The sequence below is a fragment of the Temnothorax longispinosus genome, chromosome 10, assembly GCF_030848805.1.
Source record: "Temnothorax longispinosus isolate EJ_2023e chromosome 10, Tlon_JGU_v1, whole genome shotgun sequence".
Taxonomy (NCBI): domain Eukaryota; kingdom Metazoa; phylum Arthropoda; class Insecta; order Hymenoptera; family Formicidae; genus Temnothorax; species Temnothorax longispinosus.
The window spans coordinates 10,067,464-10,088,543 of NC_092367.1; the positions used below are offsets into that span (position 1 = coordinate 10,067,464).

A 21,080-nucleotide genomic window follows, 5' to 3' on the forward strand; every position below is an offset into this window, starting at 1 on the left:
TTAGGATATGAAAATCTGGGAAGCAAGGGAAAGTATTTGATTTTGACTTCTTGTGACGTCTGGCTGTTGCCACCACTTGTCCACGGAACGATTGCTTCGCGGTTGTGGTCGAAAAATAATTATTTCTCTCAATTTCGGATATGTATATTTATTACGTCGAAGTAACAATGAAAGTTAGAATCCGCGACTCTTACACGGTAGCACGCTGGATGGCAAGTGATTGCGCGGGGTAACCGGCGCCCGCTCGAGAACCGAAAGGGCTTGACGCTCGGCGAAAGCGCCCGAAGGGAATCAAGCGCAAGTCCCTAGTAGTATCGCGTGCGCAGGCGTGGTTGTATTTCCAACAGAAAGGTTAACCAGAGGGGTCGGGGGAAGGAAGGACGCAATTAGATACTTACAAATGTCGCTCGCAGGTACGCGCTCTGAGGCGCGTGGCGCGAGCCGAACGCACTTTTATGACTCAGGAAGGGTCAACGTCCGTAAAGACGCTAGGACGCCTTTCGTGAGCGGTGCGATCGTCGGTCCTTTTTCGAGTCAGAGAATTTAATCCCTTTAACTCGGGATCGGACCTCGTGCAATTTCGAGAGAAGGAAGTAATTTGTGGGGGAGGTCTTATTTAAAATGAAAAAACATTTAATTTAACCTTACTAACAACTAAACATTTATTACAATAAAAATGATATTTGTTGATAACATTGAACAGCTGAACATTAATTACATAAAAATAGTACTTGGCAGTAACATCGAAATTGTGAGGCAATTGAGATGAATGAACGGAAGCGAAATGAATGTCATTAGTGTGTGTGAGTGTAGTTATCGCGGGAGTTACATAGGTGCGGGGGTGGTCGGGCAAGATCTTTAAACCTACTTGAAAATGAACATCCTGCCCGCTATTATTACAATTGAAATCAGAATATAATTACATGAATTTGGCTAGGTGTTATATGTGTGTAAACTAAATTAAGTCGGGCTTAAAATTAAAGTGTATGTAAATTACCCAGCAAACGAAAAAAGATTGAAAAGAATTAAAACGGGATTGCCAGGAATTCAATTAAGGACTTTCCGAATTCCATTCTGTCCAAAAAAGAGATTGAAATAGTTTCAATATCATGGAATTCCTTATTTTGGAAAGAATTTGTCTTTTTTGAATCCCATCCAATTCCAACACAAAAATATTATATTACTGAATGCCAGGTTAGGGATTGGAAAGTGTCGTGATGAATTCCATTGAATACCATTGATTCCGTTAACGAAATGAATACCATTGAATGCCAAACTAGGAATTAAAAATTTCCGTATTGAATTCCATTGAATTCCGTCTATTCTGACAATAAAATGAATACCATTGAATGCCAGGATAGGGATTGAAAAGTGTCCGTGTTGAACTCTGTGGCGGTACGCGCCACCAATAGTACACGCCCGCGCGGTATCTGCATTACCGGCAGTTTGCGTCGACACCGCTAGGCGTTGCATCGCCGGGGCATCTTCTCGAGTTCAAAGTTTCGTCTCGACCGCTATGTAAAGGGACCCCCTACGGTGCCTGACAGATCTTACAAATCTCATTTTCGGGCTAATTGTCCGTCGGCAGTAGTGCGTGTAATGCCCTTAGGCATACACAAAAGCTCACCGACGAACAACGGCGCTTGATCGCCCAACGGAGGCGCGAGACGTTTCCTAAACCATCTAATGCCATGCAATTCCATAACCTTTACGGATTCCATAGAATTGGATGGAATTGAAAATTTCTTTTTTGGATTCCATGGGATTAAACCATCTCATTTCGAATCCCATCTAATTTCATCTAATTCCGCCAAAAAAAGGGATTCAAAGGTATTAAAAAATTTTAATATCTTTTAATCCTTTTGCGTTTGCTGGGTAATGAAGTTAAGACATATGAGAATTTAAATAAATAAAGGTTATTTCTATAGTTATTAGTCTAATGTTATGGTCTCGGGATTGCCTATGTCCTCGAGATCGAGAGTCGAGGCGGTCGAGGAGGTCGGGGACGGACTTCGGGAAGAGGAGGGGGAATCGGGAGGTTCTAGGAAGCGGGCTGGATCGGGGTTGACGGGGACCACGCGAGCCGGGACCACGCGAAACGGAGCCACGCGGCAAACAAGGCGAGAATGTTCAGCAATTAGGCGAGAGGGTAGAACAACTGGGCGATAAGATGTGATAACGGAGCGATTTTGATGTGAAGAACAGAGTTTCTCCGAAAAAGCTGGTAGGGGCGGTGGAATGGCGAGTCGCGGAGGACCGGCGTTGAGCTGCTCCCGGAGGAGTTCAACCTCCCGTCGCGCCCGCTTGTTCTGTCGATTTCTCTGTCGCTTGATCGTGCGGAGATTCTGTCCTCGAGGGGGTAGGACTTTCGGGTCCACTAAAATTATTTATTTATTTAGTCGATCTCTCTCGGACCCGGTCGGAAGCGAACAAAAGGAAATCGTCACGAACTCGAGGGGGGGAGGTCAGTGGACAGGCTGAGTCCGCGACAGCGACGAAGACGCCGGGAGCCAAGTCAGGTCCACGACAACGCCAACGACCGCTGGGAACCTGATGCCTACACCGACCGACCCACGATCACGAGCTCAGGGGGGTCAGTGGACCGGCTGAGTCCGCGACAGCGACGAAGACGCCGGGAGCCAAGTCAGGCCCACGACAACGCCAACGACCGCTGGGAACCTGATGCCTACACTGACCGACCCCAAAATAATAAGCTTCCGGGAATCCGACAATCGATAGACCGTTTAAGAAGGGGGGGCGATAACGCGGAAAAGGAAAGAATCAAGAGAATTACAGGACTTACTACTTAATGAATTTCTGGTGGTTGTTGATTCTCTCCAAAATGGACGTTGGACTCGTCGGTGGGTGAGTCGGGGGCGACTGATGGTTCGTCGGATCTGTTGCACTGACTCTAAACGTGGAGTCGAGATTCGAAACGAATGAGATCCCGATTATAATACCGAGCAATAGGTAGACGCAACAATATGCAGACTGAAACTTGGAACCCTGATAAAATTTTTCTGAGAGCGAGTCCTGTGACGTCGCGATTTAAATAGGAAGGTTCAAAGGATGGAAGGGGTGGATTTCGTGTGGGATGTGTCTGGTTTTCGTTTAAAGGATTTCTGGTTGGCGGGATGTTTCTAATTATTATTTAAGGAAATTCTTATTGGGCGAGATGTTTCTCGCCCATAGGGTAGATTTTGAGTTTACGCCTATCCTAGAAAGCTAGAGACGGTTATCGATTTTTCCGGTTTTCCATTGGTGAGCCCCCTCTTAAGGCCCCACTGTCTTATTGGGGGTGTAACCCATCGGTTCTTCCAGTGACGTATTTGTTTTTCGGCTATCGCCGATTTCTCTTTTATTGGGGTTCCTCACTTATCTCGCGACCCTGTTTTTATGTTGACAGACGATCCATACTTCTCAATTTTAAGTGCAGTTTTATTGCAAACAGAAACTTCCGCCACGTGCTCTTAAGATTTCTAAAAGCACGTATTAGGTTTTGTTTCTGTTTGTCGGAACATCGCACGGCCAGTTTTGAGTGAGTCGCGCGATATAATACAGATCTCCATCATCCCCCGTCTGGAGTTAAGGCTCCTTTCTGCGCGTCGTGTCGCCGGGTTTATAGTTATGGGCCAGACGAGGTTGACGAGAATCTGGTCACCATATCTCCCGTCTGTTAGTAATTTGTCATCTGAGAGGTTGTTTTTAGTTGCCCAAGCAAATAGGTAGTTTGATCATAAAAAAAAGGAATGCGAGGAGATCTAACCTCACCCCCCCCTCCCCGATCGATAACCGTCCGTACTCGGCTTGTTTATCCTAATCTTAGGGCTATCTTAGGCGCATAAGAATTCCCGCAAAAAAGGGATATCGTGGAGTCCGCAGGACGTAACAGAATTATTATAAAAATTACAACTATTTACAACTTTCTACAATATTCTAAAAATATTTTTATAATTAAATGTAAGATATAAACAAAGTATACTTGTCCCACTCTAACTTATATTGCATCAGTGTGCACTAGTTCAGCAGTGCAGGAATAGAAACAGATCTTATTGAAAGTTGTAGATTTTAGCATAGTCTGATGTAAAAATGGCCTAGTTTACACCGATCACTTGATACGCGTATTAAATAGTAAATAACTAGTAAATAAATCTGATTATTGGCTAATCAGTTCAAATATACTATTTGATACGCGTATCAAGAGATCGGTGTAAACTAGGCTAATGTCGAACATGTCGCATATTTAGTATATTTATCCAGTGAGAAGGCTGATGTCGAATCGACCATCGACGTCAATTCAACGTCGATTCACCGGAAACTCATCGACATCAAAATTAACATAAAAAATCAGCTGATTTCAATCAAATTGTTTTGGCATCATGAGTTAAAATAAGATCCGACTATGAATACCGGCCATAGTCTCTTAATTTTAGACAAAATTTTTAGAGTTTTGGACACAAGTAACGAAGTAACTTAAAAAGAAGCAACTTGATGCCAAAACAATTTGATTGAAATCGGCTGATTTTCAATGTCAAATTCGATGTCGATAAGTCATTGATTCGATATCAGATTTGTAAGAAATATATATATGACCCTATTAAGAGCTGACACCTTCCGTACGTCTGTTAACAATAAGTGTAACATATGTAGACAATACAAAACGTCTTCATCAATCAATGTTGTAGCACAGTGCGGAAGGTGACTGACTCAAGAGCCAGGGGTTTCAGGTTCAAATCCAGCGGTGGTAAGCAAATTTTCTAAGTACAATATAAATTTATTTAATTAAGCTTGCACGTAATCAAGATTTTTAGCAATAAAATAATGTTCAACAAAAGAAGTAAATTTTATATTTTATTTTGTAGTATATCCAAAAAGTTGTAGCTATTCATAAAAATTTCTACGTAAATTTATGAAAAATTACAAACATGGCCCAAATCGCGTACTTTTGACGTAAAAATTACGTAAAAATAGCGTGAAAAGTTGTAATTATATTATAAGAAAGTATAGTTTTCGCATAATTTTTGCGTAACAATTTATAAAATTATTTCCACCAGAGTTACAATTGCATAATCGATTACCGAGCACCCTCTTACATCTACATACGTATATTCCCCATTCTAATCCGGGGCTCTGTACATCCATTTAAAAAATACTATCTTTTTTTATTTATCATATCCACACTACCGCCATCTCTTATGACTTTATCTTTACTCTCCTTTTCAAAGTCATACTCATCTTCCCTACACCCTCCTAAGTTTTATATTCTAATATTAAAATTGCCTCCTATAATAATATCCTTTCCTTTGCATCCTTCGCATTGCTCTATTATTTTCGCCATTATCTCTTCAACATCTTTCTTTGCTTCTACATTATACTGTAAAAATATTTAGTTTTTTTCCTCTTTTACTATTCTCGTTCGCGCAATACTTTCTGTAATCATTACACTTTCATTTTTCTCTACTTCTGACCCCCAATCTTTTCTAATGCCTATCAGTAAACCTCCCTTCGCCCTACCCTTCCTCCTTTCCCTTACAGCGTTAATGTTTTTCCAGCTGTGCGTTTCCGGCAGTCTACCCCTAATTCTATCCCATCCCTTATCCTCTAACCATGTTTCACATAACCCTATATAATCGAAACCTACTATGTAATTCCAAAAATCTTTGTCCTGCCTTTTGATATCCGCAACATTCCAAAAAATTATCTTTCGCCTATTTTCATTCTTCAGCTGCTTCACTTTTTCGACCTCCATTCGTGTTGTTCGCCTGTTGTCATCTTGAATGCCATAACTTGCTGGTTCTCTTCTCCTAACTTGGCAGCCATCTAGTTTCCTTTTCTATTAGCTTATTTTCTTCCTCGCTCCATACATACTTCCTACCTTGTACCTCTAGACCTCTAGCTTCCTATAACCTATTTTTACCAATTTTCCTTCTATTTTCTCTTTCCATGCCCTTTCTTTTATCCGTCTTTGCACTTCTCTGTCCTTAAAGGTCAGGTTGTGATCAATGAAAATTTTCTTACTTCTCAGCTTCTACTTCTCCTTCATGATGTTATCCTTCGATTCCCAGCAGTCCATTTCAACTATTACTATCTCTTTTCCTTCTTTGCCTGTTGACCGCATCTTCTTTACTCCCGCTTTTGCACCAAACTCCCTCTCAAGAAACGTCTCCGCTGTGTCCATTAAGCTCTTGTTTTCTTCTTTATGTAATCCTCTGATCACTAGATTATTTTTCTTTTCCTTCCTTTCCTTCATATTTCTTTCTCTCTTCCTAACCATCTCCGCCACCTTTCCCACAATCTCCTCCATTTTGCCGCCGGTCGCCTCTTCCATTATGTTTTCACTCCTTCGTTCGATCTTCGATAGTCTCTCTTCTATCTTATCCATCCTTTCCTTTATCCTTTCTTCTTTTTTTCTCCATCCTTCTTCTAAGACGCTCATCCTCTCTCTCATCTCTCTCATCTCGTCTCTAATTTCTCTCAGGATTGCTAACAACGAACCATCCTCTTCATCCTTCTTTGTTACTGACAAATATCCTTCCTCTTCTCTCTTCTTACCTCCAGCACCGACTCCTCCCTTCGATTTGTCTATTCCTGGTGGCGTTCTCACAGTCTTGTTACCTCTCTTGAAAATTTCTTCCGCAAGTTAATCTTTTTCCTCTCTTTTCCTCTTAGCTTTCGCTAACTTACTTGCCATACTATTTTCGCTTTTCACATACTCCAGTATGCTGGTCGAGCTCGATCTTTCTCTCATTCTTAACTCCTCTTTTGTAAGTCTTCCTTTTCCTCCTTTTTCTTCTTTTAGAGTGACAAAAATCTCTTTACCCGTTTTCTCACTCTCGCCTGCCTCTCCCTCCATCTTGTAACTCGTTTACGCTCTCCTTCTATTCAATCTCCTTAACCGCGGCCTCTATGCCTAGACTGTTCCGTCTAATGTCGCTACCTACTCTATGCGTGACGCAAATCTCGCTCGCTTTTAGAACGCACAGCGTTATTCTCCCGCCTTCTCTCGCCTAACCTCTTCCTCTCTCTAAAACATTTAGCGTTCTTTTCCTTCACTATTTAATATTTTCCTACTACATTTATTATCCTATCCTAAATTTAAGTTATTCTTCCTACCTTTCTATCGGTTTAGCGCCTACCTCACCTCCTATTTCTCTCTAAACTCTCGCCAAATTTATCCGCAACTCTCACACGCATGCACAACACACACGCTCCACTAACCAAGTCCATAAAATTATTTATGTATTAATAAACTGTTTAACTCTTCAACTATTTTTATTTTGTACTACATAACATTTTAATAATAATATATACAAAAGCGATGTGACAGTTTTAAAATTGTAACTACTATTATGTTAATATATTACATCTAAATATATCCAGTTTTTCTTATTATTTCCACTTTGAGCATTATGATCAACAATTTGACGATATTGTTTCTTTAATGCATCTATTTTATTATGGCATTGACTGCCTGTATTTAATGTCTGTAAAGTTATATTTTTTTTTCTTTCTTGCATTGAGCAATTTCTACATTTTTTTATGAGAACCTTTGTTCATCATATATAATTTTTCTTTATAAAAAGATATTAGAAGAAGTGTAGCTTCATGTCCCCATTTTTTTTAATTACTTCTAAAATGGAAAAAGTATTTGTTATATTTCTGTCACTTGTTTTGACATTATTATTACTTAGACTTACCTGTATCTGGAGTGTCTGAAATATTTTCAGAGTCAGAAGTAGAAAGTATATTTTTGTCATTAGTGTCATTAAGAACTGCAGCATTTGTTACGTTTGAACAACTAGGTGTACTGTTATCATTTGCCATTACATTTACAGGTGAAGCAAAACCAGCAGACTATGTGTATTTTTAGAATTAAGTGCTTTTTTTGTTTTTTGTAACAATGTAGTAGCAAATAACATGTCTGTATAAAAAATGGTAATATATATATAAGAAGATAATCATCGCAATAACCTTTATTTTTTGTAACAACTAAAATGTTATATTAATGATTGCTATTATGTAAAATATGAATTATTATAATAAAATTATACCTTTATGAGCACGATTAGATATACATTTCTCTTCCTACTTTTACAACATATTGTATATTTGTTTCTTCATCGAGTAATTTTAAATCAAGCAATTTTTGGTTATTGTTGCATTCATGTAGAGGTATATTTTCAGATTGCACAGATCTCTTCATTTCTTTTTGTAGCGCCAAAAAAACCGATTAAACATACAATTTTTTACGTGCAGATTATCTTTAGGATTTAGGATCACTTGGGATTACTTATTCAGCTATGTTTTGCTGGTTTTACTAATAAAAGAAACGAAACGCGGCACCAGTAAATTTCACTGCTGCCAACTGCACTGGATTTACTGGCAGTAACCAAACCTATTTTCGAATACATTCATAATATAGCTATAAACAACATCAAGAGACACGGCAGTGTCTTGCGCCAAGTATACGCAAAGCGAGACCGTATCAAGTACCTGAGATTTTGAGATTTTATATAACGTGAATGTTGTTGCGATGCTGTAGCTATATTATCATTTTGCCCTTTTTTAAAAGTAACCATAATGGTATATTTATGTTACAAATACGCAAACATATGATATAGTTGCTACATATATGTTATATATTTTCCAGCAAACATCGATATATAACAGTTACGAAAATGTTATATGGTTATTGATCAGTTATTACAATTTATTCTCTTATTAGCATAAATGATATTTCAGTGGAAAGAATTGTTATTAATGACAGTAATTATACTATCAATTCAAAAGAAATATTTTTATGCCCTTTCAAACGATATACTACAATATGTAAGGTTACAGTAAAAAATTTTTTAGTTGGTGTCCCCAGGGGTACTAAAATTTTTTGGGGCAAACCAAAGATCAATACGTTAACTCGTTCAGGAGTTATTCAGGGTCAAAGTTCGAAAAAACCAATTTTTGATCCTAAACAACTCCCGAACAGTTAACATATCGACTCTGGTTTGGGCAAAAATGTTCTCTTTTTATGCCCTATTAAACGATGTACTATAATATGAGGGGTTCTATTTAAGAAATTGAAGGTGACGTTCACATAACTTTCAAACGATCATTTAAGGTCAAATCATTGCCATCATCTTATGTCCCCCTTGAAACAGTACAACTTTTGTTTGAAACATTTTTCCGTATCTTCCATATTTCTCGAGATATTTGACTGTTGCAGGACTTTCGGGACACTCTGTATAAGTTGCAACAATGATTTTATGGAATGGCCGAGTTGCATATAATTGGACAAGTTTCATCCGCAAAAAATTTTAAACAATCACATCTACTCTGCAAATGGAACTTTTGTGTTGGTAAGAAAAATAAAACCACGTTTATAAGTGGAATTGGAATAAAGGGTTCCTCACGTTTCTTATATGGAAAAGTGACTGCGGTCAAATTGCTCTGCTTTGAGATATATTGCACTTTTTATGAATCTGACCCTCCATTGTCATAAACACAGGAAATCAAAGGATAAGGAGATATGAAACTCTGAAGTCATAAAATCTGAGTGCCGTATTTCTTTCAAATAATTTGATGCTTTTTCTTTTAAGTGCAATAAGTGCATGTGTGTGTACTCGAGTATGTTGAGTGCTGCGCCCGCGCGCGCGCGCGTGTGTGTGTGTGTGTCACAGCAGAGATAAGGACCCCACAGTTCGTCCCGTAGTATTTCTTTACTCCAAATCCTCTGCTGTTGGTGTGTGCGTATATGTATGCGTGTATTATATAAATATTTGTTTGTGGTTAAGTTAGGTTAGTGAGTTGATTCGAATCTGGATGTATTCATAAAAAACCGTATATATATATATATATATATATATATATATATATATATATATTATATGTTACAGTTAAAACCCGAAATCCGTCAAAACCCGAATTTACTGGTAAATTCTAGTTTTAACTAAGCCTTTTCGGTAATTCGCGTTCTAACTGAAAGAATTTAGTTAAAACTAGAATTGACCGAATGCTTTAGTACATTCGCGTTTTAACTGAAATAATTCAGTTAAAACTAAAATTAACTGACCGCTTTAGTAAATTTGCTTTTTAACTAAAATAATTTATAATTAAAGGTCAAGCTCGTGTGTGTCAAATAATAAATAGGTTGCCGGCCAATAACGAGCAATGTTAGACGTTAAAATTCAAAATTTATTAATGTAACATTACAAATGGTACGTTTCGGCAACACTGTGCCTTCCTCAGCCAATTTTAACAATTAATTGAAATGCCACGAATCATGTGTCAAGAGTAACAAATTTCCACATCGAAATTAACATACAGATAACATTGAGATCTAAATTATTACATACTGATGAAGTCCTTAAAGTATTGGCAAGGTGTATACTTGCTGAACAAAAATTCGGAATCGTTGTGTATCAATCTTAATTAAACGTCGAATGATAAAATCCATGATTAATTCCTCAGTCGGCAGTGAGAACGAATCGAGTCAATCTGTGATTTTTTGTCCGTCACAATCAAGAGTCAATAATTACGATGAAAATGTAAACTGTAATCAAGAGTCAATGGTTAAACTAATTTTTTTGTAAAAATTATAAATTAAAACTTATCAACGTGGGTAAATCTAAGGCTATTATTGCACTTATACGTACTGAGACCATAGCAAATTCGAGTTAGTAAAGTTTTCAGAAAGAACTGTATCGTGTCGAATCTTGTGTGTGACTGAGCATTTTCGTTCCGTGTCGGAATCGGTTGACAACAATGATGTAAATAGACCAATGTTTAACTCCCTATGAGTTGTTACTAAGTTCGTAATTATTGACTCTTGATTGTGACGGACAAAAAATCACAGATTGACTCGATTCGTTCTCACTGCCGACTGAGGAATTAATCATGGATTTTATCATTCGACGTTTAATTAAGATTGATACACAACGATTCCGAATTTTTGTTCAGCAAGTATACACCTTGCCAATACTTTAAGGACTTCATCAGTATGTAATAATTTAGATCTCAATGTTATCTGTATGTTAATTTCGATGTGGAAATTTGTTACTCTTGACACATGATTCGTGGCATTTCAATTAATTGTTAAAATTGGCTGAGGAAGGCACAGTGTTGCCGAAACGTACCATTTGTAATGTTACATTAATAAATTTTGAATTTTAACGTCTAACATTGCTCGTTATTGGCCGGCAACCTATTTATTAAAATAATTTAGTTAAAACTAGAATTGACTGATTGCTCTTAGTGAATTCGCGTTCTAACGTGTCGCCGGCGCGCTTGTCAATTATCTAATACGTGCAGTCGTGCAAGTCAGTACAGTTGTGGGACGGTGCTGATCGTCCACAACGCGATGTGTGCATTTGAGAAACGTCCACGACGCGTTCTGCATAACTTGCATGTACTTTAAGTTATAAAGCGAGATCTACGCTGCCTACCGGCGGAACTGGGTGCGGGAAAAGAGGCCGATGGCCCCCCCTTGCACCCCCCCCCGTGTGTGTGTGTGTGTGTGAGTGACGCCCTTTAAAAGTATTTAAGTGTTTAAAGCGCGTCAACTAATCTATGTAGATTAGTGACGCGCTTTAAAAGTATTTAAGTGTTTAAAGCGCGTCACTAACTTACATGGGTTAGTGTTGACGCGCTTTAAACACTTAAATATTTTTAAAGCGCTTCACTTACACACACACACACACACACGGGGAGGTGCAAAGGGGGGCCTTCGGACCCCCCTCCCGCACCCACCTCCGTCGGTAGGCAGCGTGGACCTCGCTTTATAACTTAAAGTACATGCAAGTTATGCAGAACGCGTCGTGGACGTTTCTCAAATGCACACATCGCGTTGTGGACGATCAGCACCGTCCCACAACTGTACTGACTTGCACGACTGCACGTATTAGATAATTGACAAGCGCGCCGGCGACACGTTAGAACGCGAATTCACTAAGAGCAATCAGTCAATTCTAGTTTTAACTAAATTATTTTAGTTAAAAAGCAAATTTACTAAAGCGGTCAGTTAATTTTAGTTTTAACTGAATTATTTCAGTTAAAACGCGAATGTACTAAAGCATTCGGTCAATTCTAGTTTTAACTAAATTCTTTCAGTTAGAACGCGAATTACCGAAAAGGCTTAGTTAAAACTAGAATTTACCAGTAAATTCGGGTTTTGACGGATTTCGGGTTTTAACTGTAACATATAGTATATATATGTATATATATACATGAGGAATTTTTTATGTTTATATATATATATATAGGTATATTATATACAGAGGGGTAAAAATTAGAGTGGTGTAAGTCAAATTTTTTTAAATTTTTTCTCGTGTGCTTAGATGCAATTTATATATTGTAGACATTGCATCTATGTACACGAGAAATTATTTAAAAAAATTTGATTTACACCACTCTGGTTTTTACCCCTCCATATATGTATATAATGACATTGTACTAATAATGTTGCAAAATAATTATACAATATATGTTTACTTTTTAATATTATCACATATATTAATATTTCACATATATTACTTTGTAATTATATGTAAAAGCACATAAAATAATATCGTATTGATAATATAGCAAAATAATTAAAGAAACTACGATATTTTTTCAAATGTAATATTTAAAAATCAATCGTACAATATTGTAATATTTAATAATATGTAGTATTTAATTTAATATGCAGCGCGCTTATCATTGCGCGCGCTTTCGCTCTTTTTCATCTATATATAGAGTGTGAGGCTGATATTTTATGTGTCGTATGACAAATTTTTTAAGCATCGCTCTTTTACTTTCTCTTTATTGATATCGTAATTTGTACGATAACGCGGGAAACTACCACGTCTTGTGGGTGGCAATGCTTTTTACAACTTCAAGAGAGACGCTATCGTGCTCTTAATTTGTGACAACTTCATACTTGTGATTGGCGCAAAACCAAAATGTCGCGTAAGTATTACACAACATTTAAACATATATATTTTATACAAAATTTTTAATTTTTTACTTATTTTATAATAGTATTATGATAAGTTTAATAAAATATTTGTTGTGACATATGGAGTAAACTCTGGAAATGTAAAATAAACGGAGATATGTAATATATGTAAAGCGTACCTGGCGCGTGACGCTACAGTTTCTTTCTTGATAAAATGAGCAACTTCTATTATAACAATTTTAAAGATTAAATGTACTTATCGAGGGTTACGACTAGAATCCGGGTGAATGCGGAAAAATCTAGCATTTAGTCGCGTTTGCACTAGGGCTCCTAAGTATTCGTATAAATGTCCCGGACTGTCCGGGTATTCGAGATCGATTGAGATACGATTCTCAAAACTGCAATATTCGAGTCATCCGCGTATCCGCGGATATGCGGATAACTCGGATTTGAGACGTTACTCGTTTTCGCTATCCGAATAATCGGGTACCCGAATAGCGTCAGATCCGAATATGTATTAAAGTCCTAGGCCGGTATTCATAGTCAGATCTTATATTTAAGACCGTCTCAAGTACGATCATAAAAATTTTGAAAAATACTTATACCTACATGTTCCTTGAAATCTCAGGAGTGCTATAGGACAATTTAATTTGGCGGTTCTTTTTTAAAAAAGTGATATTTTTTAATTTATAGCATTTTTGTGGATTGGTGTGTATGTATGTTTGCTTTTATATCTCGAAAAGTTTTAAAGGAAAGAGTACTTAATTATAGTGTTTTTTAAATTTCTTTGTAAGCTAAATGCACTTGCAATTTATTTTGGTTGGTCTTTTTTTATTTTTAAAACTGATTGTTTCCAAATTAAATACCACTCATCTGTATATATAAGTGTCGATTGTCTGTCTGTCTATCTGACTGCGAACTACTCATTCATTAATGAGCCGATTCTCTTGCAAAAGGTGTCAAAATAATTTCTCGGGGATGGCGGCGATGGGGTTCGATTTTTGTTTTACTGATTTTCTTGACACCGCCCTGGCGGAAATATTTCTACAAAATTTAAAAAAAACTAAAAGTGTACTACACAAAAACCTAGAAAATATAATTGCCAGAATCTATTAAATTCTACATGAATTTAAGAAGTACTACAAAATCCTACATAAAAATGCTACAATTGGAACATTTTTGTAAATTTTTGTATTTTTTTAGTGCATCTTGATCTATAAATTTTTCGGTAAAACTACGCCAAACTAAAACTAATATTGATATTCTACACATTTCTATATCTATTTGAGTACAGTACACTACAAGGAAATACTAGAATTAAAACACTCTAATGAGGAAATTCACCCGACATAAAAAAAATTATATTTATTTTGAAATTTTATTACTACTTTTTAACTAAATTTGTTTCTTAAGATGCAACCTATGATTATAAATATTTTCTCGTACTTGAAAAACACACTTACCTTGATGGGATTCGAACTCGAGATCTCAGGACCTCTGGATCGTGAGCCAACCGTCTTACGTGGTAGACTACTTCTTAATTTGACGTAAGTGTTATATATAGTCTACATGTGTCATAACCAGCGCAAATATATAATTTTTCAAAAATTCTTAAGAAACAAATTCAGTTTAAAAAAAGTAATAAAATTTTAAATCGGATATACGAATATAATTTTTTCTTAAATATGTCGGGTGAATGTCAAAAACCAGTGCCGGTTCATTACAAAATAGGCCTATTGGGCCAACGTCGCGCTGCGCAATTACAAAAAGAAAAAAATTTCTTTATTCTAACATATCTGTAAAATAAAAAGCAAGTCATTATAAAAAAAAATCTTACCCAGCACCACATACACACATGTCTAAAACCGCATAACCCGGGAAAAAAATCTCTTATTTATTCATATTAGTTTATATTAGTTTATATTAGTTAATACATGATTATATATGATCATATAAAAAATGGAAAATATAATCTTAAACAATATTATATGGCCATATATGAGAGTATATAATTATACATGGCCATATATATAAGCATATATGATTATATACTCGGGAAAAAATACCTCTTATTTGTTCATATTAGTAAATATATAATTATATATGGTCGTATAAGAAATGGAAATATAATCTTGAACAATATTATATATGGCTAAATCTCTTTAAGTATAACTTTATGTAGTCATATATGGTTTTATATACTTGTATATTATCATGTGTGATAGATAATCATATATGAATTATTAATATATACTCTATATAATGGATCTATTCATATAAATTTGTATAACTGTTATAAATATTTTTCTAATAGTATATTATTTTACTTGACAATATCAAATTAATATAAAATATATTATTTTTAGTTTCAATTTACACAATTGCGTTTTAAGTCCGACAAAGTCCATATTGGCACGCAGTGCCAATTTAAAAAACTAAAACATGTATTTAATAATAATTGATATTGTGAAATATTATTAAGCATCAAGATCCGCTTCGACCGAAAACGGCACTTCTCATTGCTTATATGTTATTTTGAGTTTTCTTTTTTTTCTAATTTTGCATAAGATACTTAATTTTTTTAATTGACATATTAATTTTTACTTTTCATGGAAAAATTGAAGGTTTGGTTGAAGGTCTGTTAATTTCCATGTAAAATTGTAGTATCTTATAAACATCTAAAAAAAGCAAATTTATGTAGATTTTCATGAATTCACGAGTTGTAAAAGGTTTAAGAATTTTGTCGTTTTCTGTAGAACCTTGTAGTATTGTATGCAAAATTACAACCATTCACGAATCAGAAATTTATATAGGTAAAAAATTGTACATTTATGTATTTTTCTATTGGACTTTACAACAGATTATACGAAAATAAAAACATAAGTATTTTGACTTCTGCGAATTAAGAAGTTATTAATAATAGATGAATTTTGGAAGATTTGTGTAAAAACTTGTAACATTTAACTAAAAATTACAAATTTTAATTAGCCATAATTGTAATAGATTTTTGAGCTGTACAAACAAATCAGTATTTGTTATTATTCATACAAAATTGTAGTATTTTATGAAAAACTAAAAACTGGATTAGATTCTAATATGTAGTTTTACGATATGTAAAGGGTGGTAGATTTCTGTAGTCATTTATAAATAATTGTAGTATTCTACAAGTAAGCAGATGTTTTAATTTTTTAAAATTTTGTTTTTTCTTAAATTTTTAAAATTTGTAGATTTGTAGTTTTTCATAAAATACTACTTGCAATAATTTCTTGATTTGAGAACATTGTAATTTGTGGTATTATTTCGTAGATATTTCTACAAAAAAATAACTATTTCTATAAAAAATTAAATATTTCAACAAAAATGTACAAATTTCTATTTCTAGTCAAATTTTGTAGTTACTCATAGAAATTTTTTCCGCCAGGGCGGGGCCAAAGATTCTCTAATTTTTGGGGGATTGCGACGATGGGTTTAATTTTTTTAAGAGAAAGCTTTGTTTTCGTGAAAAACTTTAGCACCGGTCTCAAGAAAATCGGTTTGCAAATTACTCATTCATTAATGGACCGATTTTTAATGTTCTAAAACGTCGAAAAATCATAATTTTTAAAAAATGTTTGTATGTGTGTACCTATGTATTCCACCCGCTGAGGATGATCCAAGAGGAAGCATTAAAAAACCGATTTTCTTGAAACGCTACGAATCCATGTGACAACTCGTCTCGCGTGGAAAGTGTATGCGTGAAACATATATGTTTCTTTTTTTTCGCAGCTTGTTTATATATATATACATAATGAAACATTACACGGAGACTAGTTGTCACATGTGTTCGTGGCGCTCTTTACAAGCTCGTTTAAGTAGAGGTGGTATTAAACAAGATAAGTTAGTCGATCATCTATGTGAAAAGAATTGGAGGAGACCCATTTTATGTATTATTACTAGATGACATAAAATATGTGTATTCAGGAAATTATTAAAAAATATATAATGTTTTGTAACGATGCACCCCGAAACGCATCATTCCCGGCGAGCATCAGCCGGATGCCGCCCGGCCGAATACCCGCCGGGCGAGACAAGGCACGTTGTGCCCTTTTTAATCTAGTCATCTCGCGTAGCAGTCCGCGAACGGACTTAGCGCGGCAACCGACTCGGAGCGCCGAGCGGTGCCGAAAACGGCCGAGAGCCACCGAACGCGATCGCGGCGTCGGGACGCCGCACTTCCCGAACGCTCCGCCGCTCCCGGCGCACGCGATCGCCGTCGCGTATACCCCCGCCACGCCCATCGCGGGCGTATATAAACCGAGCAACGTTGCTTAATATTAGATTCCGCCGTGAGCCAGCAACCGATCCGACCGATTCTCCGCTGCTCACGGATCCCGAAATCCCACAGTCGAACAACCAGGAGGTAGAGAGTGTTCTCTGCCTCTGCCGAGTGACGTATCTAGGCGGTTGACTCGAACTTCCATCAGAACACCTGTGACACCGGAGTGAACCAGGGTAAAAGAGTTCTTCTCTTACTTGCCAAGGGTCTTGGCCACCCGGTGCCGCCTCCCGCCTGCACGAATCGATGCGCCAGGAGATAGAGAGTACTTCTCTATCTCCGCTAAGGGTCTTAGCAGCTCGATATCGTGTCTAATCACGATCCAGCGCCTCGCGCGCTCACTGCCGCCGCTAAGCCTGCGATACCGCGTCACCCGCGCCGAAATCGTACACCGTACTTCAGCGAGCCCGCGCACCCGCCGATTCACGAAACTTCGCGATCTCCGTATATCGTCGCTATGCCGGCGTCCGCGAACTCCACGATATCTGTATGACACCGCCATTGTAACCGCGTCCGCGATCTATTACACGTATCCGTCGACTCCGCGATATCAGTGTATCACCGCCATTGTAACCGCGTCCGCGATCTATCACACGTATCCGTCAACTCCACGATATCTGTATATCACCACCAGCGCAACCGCGTCCGCGATCTAGTGTACGTATCCGTCTAATCCGCGATCACTGTATACCGCCGCTATCGTAGCAGCGACCGCGATCTTTTGTACATATCCACCGCTCCCGCGAGCATCTCTATGTATTCACGTTAATTGAATAAACCCTATTACGTTTTTGTTATATTTTAACCGAGTCTTGTGTCTTCCTCCGCGCTTACTCCGAACCCTGACCAGCCGCGAACTAAATCCGCGCTTCGGAAGCTAGGTTGTTTTAGTTTCATTATGTATATATATAAACGAGCTTATAAAGCGCGTCACGAACCCATGTGGCACCTCGTTTCGCGTGGAAAGTGTATGCGTGAACTATTTCGACATATATGTTAGTCATTTATGCCTTCCCCAATACTCAAAATAGCTGCTATATTTTTCAAACTTTTTTTGTTAATAACTTTTTAACGAATAACGAGCGACGGTTAAAACCTTCTGAAGGTCACTCGGGGTCATGACCTTGACAACATATATCAAGGTCATTGAAATCGGAGAGGAGGCCCCTTTTATGCATAAATACCAAAAATATTTCTCTGGTTGTATTTCAACATTGTATTTTTAATATAATACGGATATTTACTACCATCTTCTAAAATATAAAATATAAAAATGCAGGTTTTTTCTTTGTAATAACGTATGTAATATTCACAATGTATAATGTACGCGTTTTTACAAGTGATCGAGTCGGTATAATGCATAGAATGTTCGCAAGATATAATACACGGTATTTACAAGGAATGGAGCCGGCGCGGTATACATACGAAAATGCACGCGTGACGTGAGTAAGTCTCACGGGATGGCATTAGCGGCCAGGTGCGCTTACGGAGCGATAGCGACAGGAGGTTGATTTGTCGCGAGCGGCGCGAAGTACTTGCAACGATTTGGTTTAATAATTCGGCGCGTACGGGGGGCGGAACCGGTTTTTCGGGCGATCGCGGCCGAATCGCGTGACACGTGATCGGCTCGGGCGGAGCTGGTTTTTCCCACGGTCGCGGATTGGAACGCGTAATAATGGCGCGGGCGCGGAGATAGAATTGCGCGATATTCCGCCCGAAAGGATTGGTTGAGATCGAACCGGCCACCGAGAAGCTCTTGATGGAGGCAGAGTACGGAGTCCTACCCCGGCGGTAGGCTTGTGAAAACGGATCGATCGAGAATTAGAGATCCGTCGAGACGCACTTGACGGAGACAGAGAAGTACGGTCTCTCTACCTCGGCTGGATAGCTATAGAGATGAGGTGGAAGTCAGTCGGCCGTCGAAAAGCACTCGGCGGAGACAGAAAAGTGTGTTTTCTCTACCTCGGCAGCAGATTGTGGAAAATGGTCTGGAAATCAGTCGGTCGTCGAGACGCACTCGCGGAGACAGAGAAGCGAGATTTCTCTACCCCGGCTGATAGCTAGTGAAGCGGATTCTGGTACTCGCGGAAAGGATCGGTGTGATCTGGTAGCTGGGTTACCGTGGAATCTTTTATTATTAACAATTGCGGGGTTTATATACCCCGCGGATCGGCGACGCTGGTAGTGGGGAACGGTACCGGCACGCGAGCGCCGGGTTTAAACTACGTGGTGCGGAAATGCCCGACGCCGCGATCGCGCTCGGCGGTGTTCAGGCGACGTCAACTTCGCTCGGCTTTTCGTGCCGGTGCCGCGGATCGCGAGTCCATTAGGATTTCCTAACATGATTGAAAGAATTAAAAAAGTAAGGTGGGCACACCGTGCCCGTTCTTCGCCCGGCGGACGGTCGGCCGGGCGTCGGCTGGTTGGTCATGCCAGAACGATGCGTATTTCGGTGCGCATCGTTACACGTGTAATGAATAAAATATAAATTGTATATTTCGCCATCAGTCGTGATTTTATAAATTCACTATCTGAAATATGTATTTGTCTATCCGCATACTGACCATTTTTACCATACGGATACAAATCTGAAAAACATAAAAAGTCTAATATTTTATGTCGACTGTCTATTGGCATATCTTGTACTTTTAACATTTGATATAATGTTATTGGACTTTCATTTATTCTTTTTCATACATAGGATAAATAGTAAATTGTTCATAATACTCTTCCGGATAGGGACCTTTAATTTGTGTCAATAAAGCGGCATTTATCATTTAATTGATATTCAGTATCACCAGAGAGAAACCTGAGAGCGGCCACCGGGAATGACCGGGATCATTCCGTTCCAGCGGACGTATACTGACGCGCCGCCTGAGAAAGTGGACGTCAACTACGTCGTTACGCTCGGTAACGGTACACACATGGCTCGTGTCCGTGCTATGGTTCGTGTCCGAACTACTCAGATGGAGGGGATATGCTGGTCGCGCAAGCCCCTCTTTTGTCCGTGTACGCTCGGCACTCGGCAAGCTTCGAGCGGGGAGAAAAGGACAGACATACGATCTGCTGTCTCCTTCTCTCTTTAGCTGTATCGTTGCCGGCGCGGCGTATGGCCGTTAGCACGCGCTACCACGATGTCACGCATTTCGAGTTTCGCGTCTCGTGTCTCGTGTCTCGCCGAGTGTCTGGTGTCGCCGAGTGCCGAGTCTCGAGTTGGCAAATTGACGATGCGCTATACGTTACATTTGCGTTTATATTTAAAAATTTTAATTTTTATATTTATAAATAAATATATATATGTATATATATAAATGTATATATATTAGAAATTTATAAATATATAAAGATTGCAAATATAATTAATTAAATAAATATTTATAAACTTAAAAATTAAAATTCGCAAATGTAATGTATAAAAATCACGATTCTATACATATGCTTTTCTATCTAAAAAAGTCTTACATTAAAAACCTTTACTTTAACATAATAATATTTACATGTAATATTTAAATGCATACCAATAATTATATTATTAACTATGAGAAATAATTGTAGTTTATAATGTTCTTTTACTCTTATTAAATTTATTTTACCTATGCATGTTCAATTGGCCAAATTGCGGCTAAATTACAAGCAACAACAAAAGGATATTGTATAAAAATAAAAACACTTTATTAAATAAACAATACACATGGGTAACATTTCGATTGTACTTATTATAATTAGTCTTCTTCGGAACGGATTACTATGAATATAAAAGAAGATAAATATTAAAACATGATAATGTTTAAGTTAACATACTAAAACATTAAACATTAGTCTAGACTAAAACAT

At 37.7% G+C, this 21,080-nt stretch overlaps 1 protein-coding gene across 7 annotated transcripts in view; it reads left to right on the top strand.

Moving 5' to 3' along the window:
- The window catches only part of LOC139821114 (tectonic-3), a 169,064-nt gene that overhangs the window by 55,217 nt on the left and 92,767 nt on the right, over positions 1 to 21,080 (top strand). For 6 of the 7 annotated variants that reach the window (XM_071791891.1, XM_071791884.1, XM_071791886.1 and 3 more), the window contains one exon: positions 9,221 to 9,353. In XM_071791891.1, coding sequence (XP_071647992.1) covers positions 9,266 to 9,353 — 88 coding nt within the window. In that variant the 5' untranslated portion in view covers positions 9,221 to 9,265. Of the gene's footprint in view, positions 1 to 4,685; positions 4,745 to 9,220; positions 9,354 to 21,080 lie in introns of those variants that run through there. The other variant, XM_071791885.1, reaches the window with a different exon arrangement.